The 23,213-nt window shown below is 44.5% G+C and overlaps 1 protein-coding gene across 3 annotated transcripts; it reads right to left on the bottom strand.

Moving 5' to 3' along the window:
- Positions 1-6,402: 6,402 nt before the first annotated feature.
- On the bottom strand, positions 6,403-10,110 carry LOC109163109 (UV-B-induced protein At3g17800, chloroplastic-like). 3 transcript variants are annotated; one of them, XM_019311833.1, is made up of 5 exons: positions 9,917-10,110; positions 9,657-9,795; positions 7,888-8,198; positions 6,721-7,558; positions 6,403-6,686 (listed from the first exon to the last, which is right to left on the bottom strand). In XM_019311833.1, coding segments are annotated over exons 1-4 (1,272 nt in total). In that variant the 5' UTR covers positions 9,919-10,110; the 3' UTR covers positions 6,403-6,686; positions 6,721-6,738. The 3 variants fall into 3 exon arrangements, with proteins under 3 accessions (XP_019167378.1, XP_019167377.1, XP_019167379.1); XM_019311832.1 differs by having other exon boundaries at positions 6,403-7,558; XM_019311834.1 differs by having other exon boundaries at positions 6,403-7,558; positions 9,969-10,061.
- Positions 10,111-23,213: the final 13,103 nt, after the last annotated feature.

Genomic DNA, 23,213 nt, shown 5'->3' with positions numbered 1-23,213 from the left:
CAACACGCTGGCTCATAAATAGTCTACGCCGTACGGTCAGCAGTACAGCTGTCAATGTGGATTGCGTCATTGGATTCGAACCCAAGGTCCTTTTCCCAAGATTTTCTTTCACTTAATAAAAAAAAAAAAAAAGAATAAGGTTTAAATTGTCCACTGAACGTAATCTGAAAATGCAATTAGGCCACTGAATGAAAAAAAAATACAATTAGGCCACTAAATACTCCAAATATATGCAATTTCACCTGATAGCAGGTTACCTGCTTACGTGGCAGCTGAATTGGCATTTTTAATAATTTTTAAATAATTTTTAATAAAGTTAATTTCATACCGAGTATTATATATATATATATATATATATATATATATATATATGCGCGATGCGCAAAAAATATATGCCCAATATTATTTTTAAAAATTAATATAACTAAGATTTTAATATTTAATTTTAATATTGGGCATATATTTTTTGCGCATCGCGTATATATATATATATATATATATATATATATATATATATATATATATATATATATATATAAAATTCATATTAATATTATTGAGGTAAGAATTATGGAATGATAAATTACTAAATCTAACTATAGTAACATTTTAATTAAAACCTAAATGAATTCAAACTTACCATTGAAGGATGTAAGAAAAATTATTGTGTATGCATGTACATGGTAATAATAATATGAAAAGATAACAGAAGTTATAACGGCAGGAATATTTTTGTCCAAAAAATTATGAAGTACAACTTTTATAGCACAAGGTACACAAAAAATTAACGGAAAAAACGGACATAAACCAGGGGTATAACTTGGATTGAAGCTTATTATGTTTTTAGATATATATATATATATATATATATATATATATATATATATAGAGAGAGAGAGAGAGAGAGAGAGAGAGAGGGGTGGATTCAAGAACAACCTTCCCCAATTAAAAATTCTCAGTTGAATTTTAATATAAAAAAAATGAAGTTAATTTTATAATTATTACAAATTTTTAAATTTACAATAGGGAAAATGGTACTTTTTTCCCCTGAATTATATACTTATAACACTTTTCCCCCCTCAATTATTTAGGTAAGCACATTAGCCCCTTCAATTATTCTAAAAGTGGTTGTTTTTCCCCCTAATATATTAAATTGACATTTATACCCTTAAAATAAACATTTTATTTATTTTACTTCTCCAACAAATTATTGCGTATACGTAGGGATGACTACGATTCGGTTCGAACTGAATCAGACACTATAGCAATCGAATTAAAAGTCTCCGGTTATGATTCAGATCTAGAACCCAATATTTGGATTTCAATTTATTAAAATTATGAATCAAAAAAATTGGATCCTGAACCGTGAAATGGCGGTTCCGGACCCGATTCGCGATTTTGAACCGTTTTTATTTTAAAATTTTATTTTTATTTTAAAAATAGTCTAAATTCAACAATAAATGTATTTTATTTTTTCAGTTCGGAACATGAACCGTCCGTTCCGGGATTTTAATAAACTCTAAATATCGAGTTTCGATTCTAAATTGTAATTGAAATATTTCGGTTTGGTTGCTATAGTGTTTATTTGGTTTGAACCAAATTATGGTCATAATTTGTTGGAGAAGAAAAATAAATAAAATATTTATTTTAAGGGTAAATATGTCCATTTAACATTTTAGTGGGAAAAACAGCTACTTGAATAATTGAGGGGGGAAAAGTGCTATAAGTATATAACTCAGGGGAAAAAAATGCCATTTTCCCTTTACAATATTTATATTTCACTTTTTTCGTTATTTTTCAACAATTTTTAGAGTGCGTTAGTTCGCACATGAGAATCAAATCGGATTGAGAATCACTTGGTATTGGTAACAAATTTTGATGAAAGTATTTTACATGTTTGGTAGTATGGTGGAATTGAAATGATTACCAAAATATTGATGTTTGGCTATATGTATGACCTTATAATGGAAATAAAGGTTTTAAAAATACAAAAATAAAAAATCAAGGCAATTATCCTAATATAATTGATATCCTAAGCACCAATATGAATAAAAAGTCAAAAACCAAAATCTAACGGATTTATTGAGGAGGCAACAAATTAGGAGATGACATATGAAGATGGATAAGATGGAATGACACCCGTTTTTAATTAGAAAATGAGAATTTTTAATTGAAGTGTAATCAAATCTCATAGTTGTGTTTTAAAAAATTGACAACCAAACAATAACTATGCTTTTGATTCTTATTCCTGGTGTGTAAACCACAAACCAAACACACCCTTGGGTGTTTGGTTGAATGGAAAACATTTTCCATGTAAAATGTTTTCCTAAAAGTGAAGGAAAATGATGTTTTATGTTGTTTGGTTGGATGGAAAACATTTTCCATTGGAAAACAAATTATGCTAGGTATTTTGTTTTCCATGGAAAACTAATATGACAATTTTACCCTCTCTATTCATTATTAATTACTCTTATTATTATTATATTATTATTGTTGCGTAGGGTTATATTTGTCATTATACTCATTATTCCTTACCATTCCAAACTCAACCAAACAATGGAATTCATATTCCCAGTAATTTCTTTTCCACCAACCAAACAATGGAATTTGTTTTCTTAGAATTTATTTTCCATGGAATTTCAATTACCATTTCCCTTCAAATATTTTCCAGCGAACCAAACGAGCTGTTTAAGTTCTACCCAAAAATGTATTGCAGTATAATAAAATAAAGTTGCGTCTTTATTACTAACTATAATTTTTGACGTAGTAGTATTCTAAATCCTAACAAGTGGCATCAGAGCCATGTTACAATTCGAGTTTATATAAGGAGTTAATACTCAAAATCGTCCTCAACTATAGTGGTTTTTCTCAATTTCGTCCTAAACGACTTTGGTGACCTAATATCGTCCCAGACTTTTGTGTTTTGCGCAATTTAGTCCCAGACTTTTGTGTTTTTGCTCAATTTAGTCCCTCATTTGTTATTCTGTCCATTTGGTGTTAAATAAATACACAATTAAGTAATTTTAATATTGACATCTCTTTACTCATAGACATGTGAACTGCGAAATTCCTTTTTTTTTTTACGAATTACTCCCATAATTACTCATAAAACTGCGAATATAAAATTTGATTTGCAGGTCTGGGAGTAATTCTGGGTGTAATTCGTACAAGAAAGAGGAATTTCGCACTTCACAAGTTGAAAATAAAGAGAGATCAATATTGACATTACTGAATTGTCCCTTCATTTAACACCAATTTGACGGAATAACAAATAGAGGACTAAATTGAGCGAAACACAAAAATCTGGGACGATATTAGGTCACCAAAGTCGTTTAGGACGAAATTGAGAAAAACCACTATAGTCGAGGACGATTTTGGGTATTAACTCTTTATATAAGTCATCAACAAGAGCAAATAAACCATCATAAGATAGAGATAGCTAGATTTATATTTATAATGAATTAGCTTGAATGTTTTTGTCACCCATTCTTCCTTGTATTTTCCTGGGCTGCTAGCTGGAAGACGTGAAGAGCACGAGTAAATGAATAGAATAATCAAAGTTTTCAGTCAATTCTATTCACTTTCCTTACAAATGAATGTATGGAGAAACTGCAAGGGAAAAGGAAATGAAAGCAGAAAGATTCCCATACCATTTCTATTCTACCACTTCATCATGCCAATTCTAAAGCAAAACATAAACCCTTCTTTGGGTTTCAATATAATTGGTTCACTAGTCGACAATATTGATGTCTACTCAATTTCCTATCACAATACAAGAAGATTACAAGAAGGACAATGGGAATGGCACACACTAAATCACTAACAATGTCAATTATAAAAATAGATACGGAGTAGCATTTTATTAATATCCGCTTATAACATTTTCGTTTTAAAAGTCTAATTTACTATTAATAGTTGTTAGTTATTATAATTTTTCTATTTATTTAATTTGTATTCAAATTTACATTTTTAATATCATCAAAAGCGTCTAGAACTCTACATATGAATTGACTCTTGGTCTAGGGCACGTGTCTGCGTGTGTGTGTATATTTATGTTAATCACAATTATTGTGTTGAATTATTATTAACAAGTTATGTTTATTCTACTTTTATTTGAATTTATATTTTTGATATTGAATTATTATTAATTACGAAGTATTTCTTTATAATTATAACATTATTAATAATTAAAAAATAATTAATAATAACAACAACAATCAATTATAAAAGTACATTAACCATTAAGTAAATAGCACAATATATTTACACCTTTATATGTCATTTTACATATAAAAGTAAACAACTAATATACCAAATATCTTTCTATAACTAACTAATATTATTATATGGTCAAAACAACTAACACAATCACCTATCAACTAACTCAATCAACTATCTAATTGCCAAACAGTGAAATATAGGGCTATGTTTAATTTGATAAAATAGTTAGCTTATTTGACCACTATTAATTGTTTGACTTGGTTAAAAATCAATATAAGTATTTCGTTAATTAGTTGTTTGTAACTCCAAAATGCTAAAATTCAAAAAAATGCTCAAAGCAACTTTTTTAATTAGTTCTTTGAGAAAACAAATTGTACCAAACAACTATCAGCTAATAGTTAATTTATCAAATACCTTTCTACAATCAACTAATGTTATCAACTAATTACACCCTATAATTAACTCAATCAATTAACAGTTAACAGTCATTTACCAAACAGGGCCAAGGTTGCATGATTAATCGATACCTAAAGCAATCTTCTATATATATAGGGCACTGGGGTACATACATTGATGTGTAATTAATTTATTATAATAAAGTTAAGTATACTCAAAAGATAACATGTTTAAAATATTCATATTATATTCCATATTTAATTATTGATTATAAACTTGACATAAAATTCAAACTTATTCAACCAACCAACTGCCAAGGATTTGTATTTATACGTTCAAATGCATTTGTTAGAAAAATATAAAATAAATTATATGAAAGAAACAATACACAAGGGCTTTAAGATTATTCATATCCTTTTAGATTATTCATATTCATGCAATACTTTCTCATTTTTAAAATAGACTATATTGATATATCACATTATTATAATGTATCTATTATTTTCTCTACATTAATACAATTTCAACTACCATTTATAATAGAATATAAAAATAATAATTTTATAAAGAGTCTTTCTCGACTATTGCAAGTCAATTTGTTCAGCATTTGTCAAGAGTGCAATCCTTACAACAAATGCAAGGACTGCATTCCTCATAGACATATAAAACAAAAACAAAAAAAAAAATAAAAATTAATGGATGGCTTATTGTTATGTTTGATTGAAAGTCCGTCCTTTTCAGAGATAAAATTAAGCTAACATAAGAACCATGAGCTTTTTAAGACTAAAGCAAATTGTTTGACATGTTTGCATTATAGTACGCGTGTCAATAATTTCTAAAATTTGTTATGTAGTGTAAAGAAATGTTATTTTTGAGTTAAAAGTATCTTGATGTGAAATTATGAGTTTGGTCTCCCTCATCCTTGGTTGTGAAGTCTTTTGTATTGAAACAAGATATAATACTCACAACAGGTTATTGGCTATTCATAGTGGGAAAAAAGTATTTGAAATAATGAGAATTTATGGTTAAATGGTTTATAGATTAATTGTAAAATAATGCTCTAAGTATTTGGTTCAAGAAAAGTTCTGAAGTAATATATAAGAATATAATCTCATATAACCTAAAAATATGAGAAAAATATTATTCTCATGAATATTACTAAAAATGAAATAAAAATAATATTTTAAAGTCTCATATTCTCGGTAACCAAACAAAGAAATATAATATCACAATATTTACGTACCTAAACCAAAGACTCTTAAATTCATTTGAGTTAATTTCAGTAATAGTCCTCCGACTATAGTGATTTTTCAAAATTAGTCCCCGACTTTTAATTTAGACATTTTAAGTCCCTTGACTTTCAATTTATTTTCAATTGAGGTCCTTTTGTTAGAATACGATTCATTAAACTTTAAATGAAGGGGTAAACTCGTCCTTTCACATGCTTATGTATTATACAATGGAGAAATACTAAGAATAATACATAGGCAGATGAAATGATGAGTTTACCCCTTCATTTAAAATTCAATTAACCATATTATGACGAAAGGACCTCAATTGGAAAGAAATTGAAAGTCAAGGGACCTAAAGTGTCCAAATTAAAAGTCAAGGACTAATTTTGAAAAATCAATATAGTCGAAGGACCATTGCTGGAATTAACTCAATTCATTTTAACCAACATTAGTAGTTTTTAGAAAACTAGTTTATGATACAAGTCGCCTAGTTAAATTCCAATCAAGTGAGTATCAAAACTAAAATAATGATAAAAACTATGCACTAACTAGATTTTGATGGAACCTATAATTACGCATACTCCTTGTATGTGCACAGCCATCCTCAAGTCACAGATATACAAAAGATTGTTAACTACCACTTAATTCAATAAGACGAATCCCTTCTTCTTGCGTTATCAAAAACACACAATCAAATTACCAAACAATTGCTAGTCTATACTAGGCTGTAGACTGCTAGCTGCTACCAAAAATCAAATCAAATACTGTTATAACCAGGACGTTACTGAAAATGGTCACTATGTACAAATTGATTGGCATGCGATCCGTGGTCCATAGTTTTTTACAGAATTTGACTAAGTTAAATCTCAAGCATGGAGCACCACAATGTTCAATGAGCAACAAAATGGTACCTAGAATCCACAGAGCTCTCCACGTCCCACAGGAAAGACCCAAAGGTTACGGCCTCCAAAACGAGCCTCCTGAGACTGCTGAAGCTAATTTTAATGAGTTCATCTTTGGAAGAGTCAATGGTACCTTGGGGTGTGATGCTGATCTCAGGTCTACCAAACAATGCTTCGGTGTGTTTCTCGATGATATTTATGGCCTCTTTAGATCTGATGGTTGCATATCTCTGAAGAGTCTCCCCATCAAATGACATCACATAGGTTCTCAGTCTCGAGGGTTTCATTTCGGTGCCAAAACCCCTGGAACCCATCCCACCATCAGGCCATGAAACCACTTCAGGATGGGATGGTGAAGACCTCAAAGACGTATCACTGCTATCACCCCCAACTTGCTGAATGCCACTATCTTCTTTATCTAAACCCTGCGGAAGGACTTTCATGTTCTTTTCAAGCTGGAATCTCTGGTCAACTCGCTTAAGGAAGTAACCATACATAACTGATGCAGCATAGACTTGGCCAACTCTTAACTTGTTTATTTGAACCGAGCTATTGGCATTGGATCTATTTCCCAGAATGAGAGAGAGGTGATTCTGGATCATCTCATAAGCTTCAGGTGAATGAAGCCGTGCAAGCTGCTCATCTTTGCTTGGCAAGGTATCAATACTACCAGAAGAATTTTGCGAAGGAGAAGTTATGGCCGGAACCAAAGGTACATCAGCATCCATGAATTTCTGCACCACCAAGGCATACAGAATCTCTTCCAGGGCTTTTCTTCTTTCATTGGCCTTGACCTCAGCAATTCTCCTAATAGTTTCAACAGAGCACAGAAAAGTAAATAAATAATAGCATAAATAAACCAGTCTGATTTGAACTTCGTACACAGTAACTGCAAAGCATTTGTTCTAATTAATAAAAGTTCAAACTGGAAGGGAAAAAAGAATAGACATCTGATGTATGTTTAATGGAAAGTACTTGGAAGGAGTATTTTATTTGTTTGTTTCTTTTTGCTGCTTTTTTTTAATTAAATTAGACCAGCCAAAGTTTAAGATGGGAGTTGTAGATCAGTTAGTGAATACTGAACAAGCACTGCATTAAAAGACATCCCACTCCCTTCGAGCCAGACCATAACTAACCTGTACAGAACTATGTCAGTGCCAGATGCAGATGGCTCATCATTCTGCTTCTCATTCTGCTTCTCTAAATTACGGTCAGTCTGAAGCTGCTCAAGTTGCTGATCTACTGCAGCCGACACAAGATGTGGATGACTTACCAAAATTTGTGTGAGAAATTGTCCAATTGGAGATTCCAACTTAAGTGGAGCAATAGGCATGGCTGAGCCCCCTGAATTTGAAAGTGGCAATGATGCACGAATGGAGTTGCATTTTGTGCTCCCAAATGCCACTCTTCTGTTGCCCAACTTTACCTGAGAAATTGATGGGTACAGCTGCCATTCAGATTTCAGAAGTCACAAATACATGATTCTTTGAAGAAAGCATAAGTAACACTTATATAAGCAATATTGGCATAAGAAATTCCAGCGTAATCTAAATCACAAATACAACAGAGTTTCATCTCAAATATAAGCAATCAGCAAGTGGTGTTTTATCCAAACCCAGCTGGCAAACACAACAAAGATTATACCACGTCTGTGATGACATACATGATTCTTTGAAGAAAGCATAAGTAACACTTAGCAAAATACTTGTATTAATACAAATAATTAAGCATGTTGCCATAATTAAAACAACTTAGCTCATATTCAGCAAATATGGCCATTGAATATACAAAATTTTCACTTTGCCAATCGTGTATCAATTAATATTCACGTTCAGCAATAAATCAGGACATAAACACATTAATTTGATCAACTTCTTCCTCTCAAGAGCCATGACCAATCTTGACTGAAAGTTACCACTCTATCAATGAGTTATAGATACTAGCAAATAGTTGAGGCATCCACTTTCGGTACACATAGGATAGAGTTAATACATGTTTTGGTCCCTCGACTATTAGGATTTCACCACTTTGGTCCTCGAATTCCAAACTTGCTCAATTTCATCCCCAACTATGCAATTGTTAACCAAAATGGTCCTAATCAGGACTATTTTGGTTTGGACAAATGACTAATTTAGGTAAAAATTGCATAGATGGGACTTGGGGATGAAATTGTGCAAGTTTGGAAATCAAGTACCGAAGTAGTGAAATCTTAATAGTCGAGGGATCAAAACGGGTATTAACTCACATAGGATAAGTATGAATTAGCAGATGACTTTGGCCTGGACATTGCACACTAAAACCTTAATTTGATGTATTTAGCATACAATACAATTCTTGTTGTACTAAAGAATGAAACTAGGACTAAACAAACTACTAATTCACAATAAGATTAAAAAAAAAAAAAAAAAAAAAAAAAAAGAATAAAAATATATAGGAATCTATTAATAACATTAAAACCAGCACTGACTCCGAGCAGTCGCACTTTTCTCAAATGTACTAATAACATTAAAATTCAATCTCAAACCAAACTTTCTATCTTTTTATTAAAACTCAAATTTTAGTAATACATAGAAAGTCCATACACCAAACTTATAGAATTATAGATGAAATCTCAGTTCCAAACCAATCTAAACTCTCCCTACACACCAGTATTGGATAGTGACAAGCCTAACCCACAAAAACCACAATGCCTCAAGGAGAGGTCACAATCAGCCAACGAATTTGCAGAGAATAACAGTTTCCAGCTAGAAATTAGAAAGGAAAAGATATTAAAAGATGTATATTTTAAAACGCTTCAAACAGTCGCAACTCACAATTTATAGCCATTAGTTCACATCCTCTACTGACGAAAATAGAAGGCAAAACAAAGAAAATTTTCGCATAATTTATTTTATCACAAATGTACCTTGATTGAAGGTGCAGATAGAAGAGCTTTGGATCCGAATTTAACAAACCCGGGCGCGTCTGTCGTGAAACGGCGACCGGACTTGACAGGTCCGCAACCGACGGTGATAGAAGATCGAAGAGAAGTTGTCATCTCCATCCTTTACGAACAAGCAACAATGGAGAAAAAGAATCCATCAAAATCAGAAAACCCTAGAAAGTATCATACGACAAAATTGGTGGAGAAAAAACAAAAACTAAACAAATTAAAAACAAGCTTACATGCAGCAACAATGACGAATTGGTTTATGTGTTTGATGTTTTGGCTGTGTACCTCTTCCGGCGGTCAATGACACAGCTCCGGCGGAAATATCTGAGCGTAAGCCGTAAGGAGTCGGTAGTCGGTAAGGCTTATATCTATGCTTGAGTTGCTTGACGGGATACGTGGCTGATTTAACTCCCCAAGTTCTCAACCAGTTAGGTTAAACTAAACCTCGGATTTCCTGAATATTACGAATATGACACTATCATTACTAAGGAGTGATACCGCGTTTGGTTGCAAGGAGATAATTAAGGAAAAAATAATTGTATTCCGTAATTTCGTAAAAAAAAAAAAAAAAAAAAAAAAAAAGAATAAAGTGGAATAAAGAATGAATTTAATAAATTCTATTGTTTGATAAGTAGGAATAAAAAGTGAGTGAATAAAGATTAAAACACTATTATGTGTGATGGGGTGAGAACCCCGGCCCAAGAAAAGAGGCCCAGAAAGAATGCATGGGTCGAGTCCAGGACTCGGCCCAGGTCCAAAGAGGGAGGCCCAGCTCAGAGCCCGGAAGGACGGCCCAATGCCAAACGGGGACGAGGAGTCGGTCCAGGTCCGGCCCAAGGGAAGACTCGGTCCGGAAAACCGTTGAGGGAGCCTTCAGAGCAGTCAAGGCAAGGAGCCGTTGAGGCATTAAAAGTCGAACTCGGTCCGCCAGTTACTAGCCAGAGAGAGCCGTTGGCAGAGTCCGTAACGTCGCCCAACGGCTCGGCACATTGAATGTAATCTTTAAGTCGGCCATCATGAGCCTTTAAGTCAGTAGAGGAGGAGCCACTATAAAGAGGGCTCCTCCACCCTTGTAAGAGGCAGATTGGAGAACCCGGAGAGGGAAATAGAAAGCATTATTGAGCATCATACTTCACTAAAGATCTAGACTTTTTGTGAAAGGTGTATCCTCCAGCTAAAGGTTGTGTTGGACCTCCTTGGGCCCGAAAACCCAAAAACCATCACTGGCGCCGTCTGTGGGGATCGAAACGAAGAGTCACGTGTCCTCTTGAGTGAGGCGAGTCCGAGGAACAATAATTGAATCAGGAGAATTCCAGACATGGCAGGAAGCGAAGAACAGTCGAGCCGTCACGACAACGGGCGAGAGGCCGACTTGAGAAGCCAGCTAAATAGGAGAAATGCTCGGAGCCAAGAAAACGAGACGACACCGCCGCCGACGCCGCGGAGAAACCCGCAATTACCTCAAGTGCTGCTCACCCCGGAGCAGTTGCGCGCAATCGGGCGCGCCTGCGCGGAAGCGAGCCTAGGAGTGAGAGAACAGTCCATCACTCGTCAGCCGCAACGCGAGTTGCAACCACCTCAGAGGCCCGACAACCGGCAATTGAGCCGACGGGCTGAAAGCCAACCGGTACAATCCGTTCATTCCCGGCTAGGTCCCAGCGTTGAGCGTCGGTCGGCAAGGGAACGATTAGGCCGGAGGGAGCCCAGTCGTGCCCCGTTAGCCGCCCGCGACCGACAAGCCGCACGAGAGAAGAGTCGAACCAAAAGAGCCAGGACTGAGACTCGTCGCGTGGAGCGACCTCCCCGCAATCCCGTCCAACCGGCTGAGTCTGAAGTCGGCGAAAGCACGGAATCCACGGGAAATCGCGCCCGGGAAAGGGTCGAAGTGGCTAACCTAGTACAGGAGGTGCGAAATCTGAAGGAACGGATGGAGGGAAAAGCCAAATCCCCAGGACGTACATTGCTGACCGCCTTACCCTTCTCAGACGAGGTTATGGCTTTTAAGATACCGAGCGACTTCAAGTTCCCGGAGCAGGCCACGTTCGATGGAACCGGCGATCCACGCGAGCATTTGCTGAGCTATCAGGCCAAGATGCAGGTTTTGGGGGTACGAGACCCGGTCATGTGTCGTGCTTTCTTACCCACGTTGAAGGGGCCGGCACAAAGGTGGCTGGTGGCGCAGCCCTCGGGGTCGATTCACAGCTTTGAAGAGCTGGCAGACCGCTTCATGAGCCATTACGCCGCTAATATTAAGCCACAGAAGGATCTAACTCACTTAGGCGACATCCATCAGGATGAAGGCGAGTCCTTGAAAGCCTATCTTGCTCGCTGGCAAAAGGAGATCCAGTCAATAGAAGAAGTGGAGGACCAAACAGCGCTCACCTTCTTCATTGAATCTTTGCGATCCGGACAGCTGTATCGGGACCTAAGGGACAACCGCCCGACGATGTACGCGGAGGCTATTCAGATGGCCAACAAGAGGGCCAACACAGAGCAGGCCATGAAGCATAAACGGCAGCGCGAGGTCGGTGGGTCCGCCGGCGGAAAAAGGACGCGGGCGGAGACAAGAGAGAGGCGCTCGGATGCAGCCCGGCGACCCGAGGTCAGGCGACCGTATGACCGCCCCGTTGTTCACACCTATCGACCGGTTCCAGAGCGACCAGTCCACGATGTACAGGCAGTCGCCCCGCCTCCGCCTTCGCCGATTGACGACCGTGTAGTAAACGAGGATACCGGTAAGACTTCTAAATATTGTCGCTATCACAAAACTTATACTCACAGCACGGAAGAATGCTACTATCTAAAGAAGATCATGGAGGGGATCATCCAGCAAGGGACACCGCCCCCTAACCAATGGAAGCGAAGGTCGACCAGTCGAGGAGGCGAGGGACCCGCCGCCGACGCAGAAAACAGCCGAGGCAAGCAGCCGGCTTCCGAAGAGGACGAAGCCCAATGGCGCCAGAAGCCGGTCATTAACATGATAGTCGGCGGGCCGGAAGGCGGCGATTCCGCGAACACCCGAAAAGCCTGGGCTCGGCAGCTATATGTCGGAACAGTCTATGGTCGAGAAGAGAGCTCCAAAAAGATATGCCGGGAGCCCATCGTGTTCACCGATAAGGACCTGCCAGTCGGGGAAACCCCGCATCGAGACGCGTTGGTCATCGCCATGGACATCAACGGTGTGGTCGTTCGCCGAATCCTGGTCGACACCGGGAGCAGCGTCAACGTACTGTACCTGGAGACCTTTACCAAGATGGGGCTGACCCGAGAACAGCTCAGACCCGTGAACACCCCTCTCGCCGGTTTCACCGGGGACTCGGTGGAGGCGGAAGGGTCCATCACTCTTCCTGTGGAAATCGGCAGCTATCCGGATGTACAACAGTTGAGCATGAAGTTTATCGTGGTCGATCTAGCCTGCTCACACAACGCCATACTCGGCCGCCCGGGTTTGGAAGACCTCGAGGCCCTGATCTCGATCGAACATCTATGCCTGAAGTTTCGCACGCCGAACGGAATAGGAACGGTGCGTTGTGACCGCAAGGTCGCCCGCGACTGCTATCTGCAAGCATGTAGAGGAATGGGCAAGCGTGGGATGCAGGTCCATGAGATCACCGAGAGGCCCCCTAAGAAAACAGTGATACCTCGCCCAGAGCCGACTGTCGAGCTAGAGGAAATTGAGATTGACCCAGCACAGCCGAGCAGGCGAGTGAGAATCGGAGTCGGCCTTTCGGAGAAGTTAAAGGGGGAATCACGAAAGTACTCCAAGAGCACCGGCTGGTTTTCGCCTGGGGCCCAGAAGATATGCCCGGCGTAGATCGATCGATCATATCGCATCGACTCGCCGTAGACCCGGAGCACCGGCCGGTCGTACAAAAGAAACGGTACTTGGCCAACGACCGGAGGGAGTTTGTGAAGAAAGAAGTCAGCACGCTGTTGACAGTCGAGCACGTCCGTGAGGTCAAGTACCCGGAATGGTTGGCTAACGTGGTCCTTGTGCCCAAGCCCCCGACGTGGCGAATGTGTGTAGACTACACTGATCTTAACAAAGCGTGCCCAAAAGATCCGTTTCCCCTGCCCCGAATCGACCAGTTAGTCGACGAGACGGCCGGGTCGGCGCTGCTCAGTTTTATGGACGCCTTCAGAGGGTACCATCAAATATTCATGAACCCGGCGGACGAGGAGAAGACCGCCTTCCTAACTCCGGACGGAGTTTATTGCTATCGAGTCATGCCATTCGGACTCAAAAATGCCGGGGCTACGTACACCCGAATGGTCGCCCGGTTGTTCCACCACCTGCTAGGAAAATCGATAGCCGCATACGTCGACGACATGCTCGTCAAGAGTCGAGGGGAGGACAAGCACGCGGAAGATTTAGCCGACTGCTTTAAAGTAATGATAAAGTACAACCTCCGATTGAACCCCAAGAAGTGTGCGTTCGCCGTCCAGGGCGGTAAGTTCTTGGGCTACATGGTCACCAAGCGAGGCATTGAGCCTAACCCAGAGAAAGTACAAGCCATCCTCGACATGCAGCCTCCTACTACTATCAAGGACCTACAACGCTTGACCGGACGACTGGCTGCTCTCACCAGTTTTCTGAGCAAATCGGCGGATAAAACTGTGCCTTTCTTCGAAGCCATGAAGAAGAAAGAGAGATTCGCTTGGACTATCGAATGCCAACAGTCGTTCGAGGAATTAAAACAATATCTGTCGACTCCCCCAGTACTGTCTACCCCCCAGGAGGGCGAGCCCTTACTGTTGTACCTCGCCGCCTCGGCCAAAGCGGTAAGTTCGGTGTTGGTTCGAGAGGAGGACCGAGTCCAGCACCCAGTTTACTATGTAAGCCGCTCGCTGAAAGCTGCTGAGACACGGTACACCGCCCTGGAAAAGATCGTGTATGCCTTGGTAGTCACCGTGCGCAAGTTGGCGCCTTACTTCCAAACCCATACCGTCCGGGTCCTGACGGATCAGCCACTCGGGAGTGTGCTACGGAACCCCTTTTCCTCCGGCCGGCTGGTAAAGTGGGCCGTCGAGTTGACTCAATACGGGATCGAGTACCAACCCAGGCCCTCCATCAAAGGCCAAGCTTTGGCCGACTTCCTGGTCGAGTGTACCGCGAGTGAGGAGGAGGAGGAACACGCTTCGGAGAGCGATCCGGGCGAGTGGTGGGAGATGCATGCGGATGGAGCATCAAGTCGACAGCACTGCGGAGGCGGCGTTGTGCTCATCACTCCGGAGGGATTTCGGCTGTATTACGCCCTAAGGTACATGTTCTCTGCATCGAATAACGAGGCCGAGTACGAAGCAGTGTTGAACGGCCTCCGACTCGCCAAGGATCTAGGAGTCGAACGGCTACGAGTCAAAACCGACTCCCGACTAGTAGTCGGGCAGATCTCGGGTACGTGCGAAGCTAAGAACGCGAGGATGGCGTTGTACAAAGAATGTGCCACCAAGATGTTGAAGGGGTTCGAAGCTTATGAAATAGAATACATATCCCGGGCGGACAATGTAGAGGCCGACATCTTATCTAAAATCGCCCTGGAAGGGGTGCCTGACCACTTAATAAAGATTTGCCAGAAGGAGGAGCTAAGTCGGCCGAGTATCGAAGAGGCGCCGCTAGATGTCCAGCAAGTAAACATCGAAGGGTGGGATCGAGAGAAAAACCCTGAGATGTTCTGGATAGATGACATCCGGCGATTCAAGGAAACGGGCGAGTTGCCAACTGACCCAGCAGTCGCCGCGAGGGTTCGGCGGAAAGCCCCCTCCTTCCGGATCATTGACGGAGACCTATATAAACAGTCGTTCGGAGGACCCCTGTTGAAATGCCTACTTAGGCCTGAGGCCGAGAAGGTAATGGATGAAGCTCATAGAGGCATTTGCGCTGCGCACCAGGGTGCTCACACGCTCGCCCGAAAATTGGTCGTTCAAGGGTATTACTGGCCGACCATGATGCGAGACTGTGTTGAACGGATGTCCAAATGTGGCGTTTGTCAGGCATTCGCCAGGAAAGACACTCGGCCAGCCACCTTTTATACACCGGTCACCACTGCCATTCCCTTCGCCAAATGGGGAATAGACCTGTTGGGACCATTACCCGTCGCCCCGGGAGGAGTGAAGTTTTGCGTCGTGGCCATTGATTACTTCACCAAGTGGGTCGAGGCGGAACCCTTGGCTACCATCACCGAGTACCAGTGTCGACGTTTTCTGTGGAAAATGGTGATCTGTCGCTTCGGTTTGCCCGAACACATCGTCAGCGATAACGGGCGACAGTTTGATTGCCAGGCATTCGCCGAATTCTGCCGCCGACACGGTATCAAGCATACCAAGGTGTCGGTGGCCTACCCCCAAGCAAATGGGCAGGTTGAGAATGTGAATCGAACTTTGGTCGATGGGATCCGGAAGAAACTCGAAGACGTCCGAGGAAACTGGGCGGACGAGCTTGATCGAGTCCTATGGGCCTATCGCACTACCCAGCGGCGAGCGACGGGAGAGAGTCCGTTCTCACTCGCATACGGCTTTGAGGCCAAGGTTCCTGTCGAAGTGGTCGAACCCACCCACCGGGTTCGCACCTACTCGGACGCAGCGAATGAGGAGAACCTGCAGATTGAGAAAAATTTTCTAGAAGAAAGAAGGGAAGCCGCGAGTGCGCGAATGGCTGAGTATCAGCAGGCAGTGAAAAGATACCGCGACCGTAGAACTCGCCCGCGAACCTTCCAGGTTGGCGACCTAGTGCTACGGGATCGACAAGCCAGCCAGCCTACCGAAGGAGGCAAGCTCGCGGTCAAGTGGGAAGGGCCGTACCGCATCGCGGCTGTAGTTCAGGCCGGAACTTACAAATTAGAGACCATGGGAGGCAAGCTTATAGATCGTATATGGAATGCTACACATTTGAAAAGGTTTTATCAGTAGCCAATGATAGGTCAAGTATGAGCTCGAGGATTCCAAGAAATCTGAATAAAGTACGTGGGTTGCAGCCAATCGTCCAAGGGACTCGGCGAGAGAAAGATAGGAAACAAGGGCCCAGACCCTTAGACGTTTCCGTGGAAAAGCCAAAAGGAGTCGCCTCGACTGAGGGACTCGGCAAGTATATATAGAAACAACGGGGCACTGACCCTAAACCGTTTCTGAGAACAGGAAAAGCCTAAAGGGTCGCCTCGACTGAGGGACTCGGCGAGAGAAAGATAGGAAACAAGGGCCCAGACCCTTAGACGTTTCCGTGAAAAAGCCAAAAGGAGTCGCCTCGACTGAGGGACTCGGCAAGTATATATAGAAACAACGGGGCACTGACCCTAAACCGTTTCTGAGAACAGGAAAAGCCTAAAGGGTCGCCTCGACTAAGGGACTCGGCGAGAGAAAGTTAGGAAACGAGGGCTCCGACCCTTAGTCGTTTCCAAGAGAAAAAGCAGAAAGGAGTCGCCTCGTCCAAGGGACTCGGCGAGAAAAAGCTGGGAGACAAAGGCCCAGACCCTTAGCCGTTTCTCGGAGGAAGCGTAAAAGAGTCGCCTCGACTGAGGAACTCGGTGAGGAAAAAAGTAAGGTTCAAAACCTTAGAAGAATGCCAATATTGAAAGAGCCCCAAAGACAAATTCCGTGAAAAGAGAAGGGAAAGCTGTTTTTTATTAAAATCCGGCCGATAAGGAGGCCAGCCTTTACAAAAAGAGGGTCTATTCTAAAAAGACCCTAGGCTACAGGGGAGGGGGTGTCGACGGCGACCCCTTCAACTTGCGCCCCCGCCGATGGTCCAGCAAGGGGAACAGAGGAAGGGTCCTCCGCCTGAAGAAAGGACTCGGCGAACTCTGGAGGCGTCGCCGCAGGAAGAGTCGCCGGGTCAGTAGGCGCAGCCGGCCCATCCGCGTCCAGCACCGGCTTGAGACCCCAGCTCTCGGGAGTGAACGTAGAGTCGCGGGCCAACAAGGTGGCGTGAATCTCCATCTGCGCCTCGCGGAAGCCGAGGCGGTAATCCCGCTCGCCCAGGTCTAGGAGGAAATCATCGCCCTCTGGGGTCGCCAGCCACTCCTTGGCCACCTCTCTCCTCCGAGCTGCCACCGCCGCCTGCACATCCGCCTCGAAGGCCGCCGACTTCTTATAATCTTCAACAGAGGTCGCGCGCGATCGTGGCCACTCTGTCCATCTCCTCCTCCCACTGACGGGTGACCCTCAGCAACTCGGCATTGTGCACCTCCACCATCTTGAGTTGCTTCGCTTGCTCTTCCCGGAGAGCTTCCTCTGTCTGGCGCAGCTTGGTGGCTATAGCCCGCATATCATTTCTAAAGCCCTGGAACCGATTGCCCAGTTCCATCTGGAGGGTGAGGTCTTGCACACCAAACCGTCAGTCGAACGAAAAAATAGAGGGAAAGGCCGAATGAGTAACACTTACGCGATACGACTGCCGGAGCAAGGCCTCGATGATGAACCCGTCGCCAAGAGCACGGGTCGATTCTACATCCTTTGGCAGGAGGACATCCTTGCACCACTTGCGAACGGAGGTGTTGCCCATCCAGATTTGGGCATCCTCGTCCACCTCGTGGCATAGCCGGATCCTCTTCGGAGTCGGCCCCTCCGTATGCTCAGCAGGCCGCTTAGAACTCGGACTCTCAGTAGAAGGAGGAGGCGGCTGCCGACTGGGCGATACCACGGGCGAAAGAGTGAGGTCAACCACGTTGTGGGAAGGTGGAGGAGTCGGTCGAACCACCGGAGATGGCTGAGAAGAGGACGCAGCGGCGGCACCAGTAGAGCGTTGCGTCAAGCGACGCCTCATCTTTTCCGCTCTATTTGCCATCTCAGGGGTCGGTGCGATTGCCTCGCCGGAGCTGGAGGAGTCGGAATCGTACGGACCTGTAAAAGAAATCCACTCACTTGTGAGTGTTCCCGTAGGAAATAAGAAGCAAGTCGAGAAAGAGATGAAAAAGACGCTACCTACGATGGCGGCGCCCTCCGGCAGAAGGCCATGCTTGGCCATGGCCCGGACTCGGGACCAGTACTTGACGGAGTACGGCCCGAAGCCCTTCAAGAAGTCGCCGCCCTTGACAGCATCCTCCGTAAAGACGGCGCGCCGAGAGCAGGGCTTGAAGAGAGTCGCCGGCCATAGGGTCGGAAAAGTGAAGGAAGAGGAGCGAGGTCGGACGAAGAAATAAAGGGGCTTCCACTCTTTTATAGAGTCGGACAACCCCTCGAAAAGTTGTCGCCCCGGACGGGCAGCGACTTGGATGAAGCCGGGCGAGTGAGAGCCGACCTTGTTCACGGTGAAGAGGTACCGGAACAGGTCCAAATCCGGCTCGCACTGCCACCAATGGCAGAGATTGATGAAGCTGGTCAGGAGTCGGTGAGAGTTAGGCACTAACTGGCCCGGGACCAAGTTATAATGCCGAAAGAGAAGCGAAAGAAATGGGTGTGGAGGCACTCGGAAGCCGAATGCAATCGAGTGAAGGTGGATACCCACAAAACCCTCCGGCGGGTCGTGGATAGGCCGGCTCTCCGCCGCGACGACCAGGGCCGAAGGGCCAAGCAGAAAGCGGGCCATGTCCAGGTCCGCCGCTGTGGCCGATGACGGAAGGCCGGACAACCGAGTCAAACTTGCCTCGCGGCCGTACCACGCCGCCCGGCAAAGCCGCCACCGTGGTCAACGGGGCTGGGCTCATCGGGGTGGCCGCCCCAGAAGAAGAAGGGTCTAAGAAGGAAGAAGAAGACACCGCCTGGAAGCCCGCCGGCATTTCCAGGCGGTGGACGACGGAAGAGGAAGAAGAAGATGACGGAGAAGTCCCCGCCGGGTTGTCAAAAGACGGCCGACGGGAGGAAGAAGAATGAGAAGAGGAAGGCATTACTTACAGATTGGAGTTGGGGCTGAGAAGACGATGAAGGAGCAGAAGCTTGGTGGGAGAATTGAAGAAGAAGAATGAAAGGAAAGGGCCTTTTAAAAGAGAGAAAGAAGTCCAAAAGGCTGCCACGCGGCGCCTCCCTAGTGGAGGAATCGGAGGCGACAAGACGTCGAAGGGACGCCGCATTTAATGCCTCGATAGGCGGGGCGACGGTTCAGGCCTAGGGCTAGCCTGCAAGCGGCGCGTTTACCCTAGGTCGAGGCTGAGTGACGGTGACCCGGCCTGCCAGGGCAAAGGCCCATCAAGGCAAAAGCTATGGGGGCCCATCAAGATCACGCTGGAAGTTTCTAGAAGTGACCCAGCTGGGTCCGGCCAAATTGAGAGGCCCGGACAAGCTTCAGGTCGCAAGGTCGGCCGACGGATTTGCCGAGTCCTTCACCCACAGGGCTTAGTCGGGCAGAGTCTACAAGTCGGTCATAACGACCAAGAGTCGGCCAAAGGAACACGCAAAACCAAGAACCGAAAAGTAAAAACGAGATTTTATTCCATAAAGACAGGGGTACAAGGCCGAGGACTCGGCCACAAACATTACACAGAAAAGACGGGCCTAGGGCTTAACTTCCTCCTCCTCCGCGTGACGCACCGGCTGCGGACCCTCCAGGTAGTAGTGGGGGCGGAAAGGCAGGGGACTCGGCTAAGGCTCGGGCTCGGGCAGTTCATCCAGATACACGGCAGGTTTCCCATCAACGACCATCCGCAGGGGCCTCTCCAGAGCACTCGGTGACATGGCCACGCCGAAAAGCGGAGGAGCCTCCCAGTCTAGGTCCTCCTCTGGCTCCGGGTCTTCTACCTTGGGCTCCATCTCGTCCTCCTCCGGCTCCACGACCATCAGATCAAGCATGTCAGGAGGCACCACGATGGGATCAGAAGTGGAGTCGCCCACCAAGTGCCCTCCGCTAGCCGCCCTCTTCCGCCGGAGCTCCTCCAGCCGGGCATGCTCCTTATTACGGATGGACCAACGACGATCACCGTCCCTGAAACTCATAGCTTGAGGTTTCGAAATGTGAAATAGTGAGAAAACACAGAGCTACCAAGAGCCCTTATATAGAGCCTCGAGAGGGCGACGACCGAGGCGCAAATCACGGAGGGAATCGTAACTGACATAACTGAACCGGATGGGATGGGCAGCGCGAATCTCTGTCAGAGATTAATCCCATCCAATTAGTTCGGGAAGGGTGAGATTCGCACGCTAAACTGAAAAAGCCTGGCTCGCCCTGGGAAGCGAGATTTTACAAGTGTCAAGCGGAGGGAGGACTCGACATCGTGGCCGACCCCTCGACAATTTGGACGAGTGCGCTAAATATACCAAAAAAGATGGAAACTGAAGGCCGAGAATATTTTATTATAAAATAAGAAGGTGCAGGTTACAAGGAGCTTATTACAGAATAAGCAAGTGCTCCTAAAAGAACTACCCCTCTAGAGTATCCGGCCGACCCCAGTCCACAAAGATCATTCACCCGGCGAGGAGGAGTCGCTTCCAAAGAACCCTCCCGATGGTCCAGGAGGGGATGGGTAAAGCGAGTCCCAGAACGCCGGCAGGAGTGGTGGCACAACCAGCTCTTCGTCGTCCGGGTACATTTCCTGATAGCGAGCAAGGTCTTCCTCGTTCATCAGCCCCGTAAGCGGACCGTCCAAGTTATCCAGAGGAATAGAAAAGGTCATACGGAAGGTCAGCTGCTCTGGGACAGGCACGTCAACAACGGTCCCGCCTGGGGAAGTTACTCGAGCTGTCCCCGGAGGGGGAGAAGGGCGAGAAGTCGGAGCGACTTCACGACGAGCAGGAGTCGGCGGATGAAGAGCCATGGAGGCAGCGCCAACAGGTGATCTCTGTGGAGTCGGACGGGGAGCCTTCTTTTTAGACTCCCTCTCAGGCCGAGTCCGTTTCGAAGGCAAGGGGCGCCGGGGCGACCCAAAGTCAATCCGCTTCCCTTTCAGTGGTGAGCGACCCATGAGGAATTAGTAAGTTAAGAGAAGAACGGCCAAGGTCATTTATAGGTGCCAGGCCAGGCCGAGGAGATCAGAACGGTCCCGCGAGATCCGGGAGATAGCGAATAATCGGGGCCAATCCTGAGTCATTCAAGGCACGGATTCGGTGAGCAGGAGATGGTTACTACTTTTCCAAACCCAGGTTGGTGGACCGGGTGTGGAAAAGTGAGGGACTAGTTGATGGGGTGAGAACCCCGGCCCAAGAAAAGAGGCCCAGAAAGAATGCATGGGCCGAGTCCAGGACTCGGCCCAGGTCCAAAGAGGGAGGCCCAGCTCAGAGCCCGGAAGGACGGCCCAATGCCAAACGGGGACGAGGAGTCGGTCCAGGTCCGGCCCAGGGTAAGACTCGGTCCGGAAAACCGTTGAGAGAGCCTTCAGAGCAGTCAAGGCAAGGAGCCGTTGAGGCATTAAAAGTCGGACTCGGTCCGCCAGTTACTAGCCAGAGAGAGCCGTTGGCAGAGTCCGTAACGTCGCCCAACGGCTCGGCACATTGAATGTAATCTTTAAGTTGGCCATCATGAGCCTTTAAGTCAGTAGAGGAGGAGCCACTATAAAGAGGGCTCCTCCACCCTTGTAAGAGGCAGATTGGAGAACCCGGAGAGGGAAATAGAAAGCACTATTGAGCATCATACTTCACTAAAGATCTAGACTTTTTGTGAAAGGTATATCCTCCGGCTAAAGGTTGTGTTGGACCTCCTTGGGCCCGAAAACCCAAAAACCATCAATGTGTTTTCAAAAAAAAACACTATTATGTAATTATGTAATTATGTAATAATAATAATAATGACAAAGTTGTTATTTGCTATTGAATTTCAATTTTCAGTATACTTTAGGAATTTCAATTTCTTCCAACCAAATAATTGAATTGAAAATTACATGAAATTTTGTATAAATTGAATTGAAATTCCATCATATTAAATGTTGTAAGGGGGCCAAGCACCTAGATGGCATGTAGTGACCTCTCCTATGTAGGAGGTTATGAGATGGAGTCTCAGTGGAGGCATTGTTAACTCCGTGTGCTTCATTAGGTTGAGAAAGTATTTTGAGCAGAACAGATATTATAATGTAATAGGGTTAGTAGCATTCAAAAAAATGTGTTGTAAGGGGTGTGACAGGATAATGGTGCTGGCACCCGACCCGGATCATAAGCAGCACCTGACCCGACACCATATTTAACCCGACATCGGGTGGAATTCCAACAGGCAGAACACCAACGGGTGGAAACATTATGGTCATTCATTGCATTGAAGGGAGAGAATTAAAGCTGAGCGCCTCATTCATGATTCTTCATGCTATTGCCGTTAGCCTTAGCTCCCTAATTATGACTCTTCATGTTGTTAACGTTAGGACTTAGCATAAATAGAGCTCCCCTCAGCTAGCAAGGGGGAGGACACACTGTACTTTCCATACTGAAACTAAGGCAATACAACTATTGTCACTTTCTTATTCGTTACTTTACAATATATTTCCGGTAACATATTTACCGTCATTGGTGCTCTCGTTGAGAGCCTGAGTCCAATACTCAAGCAGGCTACGACACACACAACTCATTCCTCTTTCAACAGCAAGCTTGAAAGAATGGTGTCCCGCAGCTCCTATGGTTCCCGCAACGTGAACAATGGCAATGCCTCAGGTGACCTCCGGGACCAACTCACCAACAATCGTGGAGGGG

The sequence above is a fragment of the Ipomoea nil genome, unplaced genomic scaffold (genome assembly GCF_001879475.1).
Source record: "Ipomoea nil cultivar Tokyo-kokei standard unplaced genomic scaffold, Asagao_1.1 scaffold2975, whole genome shotgun sequence".
Classification (NCBI taxonomy): Eukaryota; Viridiplantae; Streptophyta; class Magnoliopsida; order Solanales; family Convolvulaceae; genus Ipomoea; species Ipomoea nil.
The sequence above is the reverse complement of the archived record's forward strand: the minus strand, read 5'-3'. Positions and strand labels throughout refer to the sequence as shown.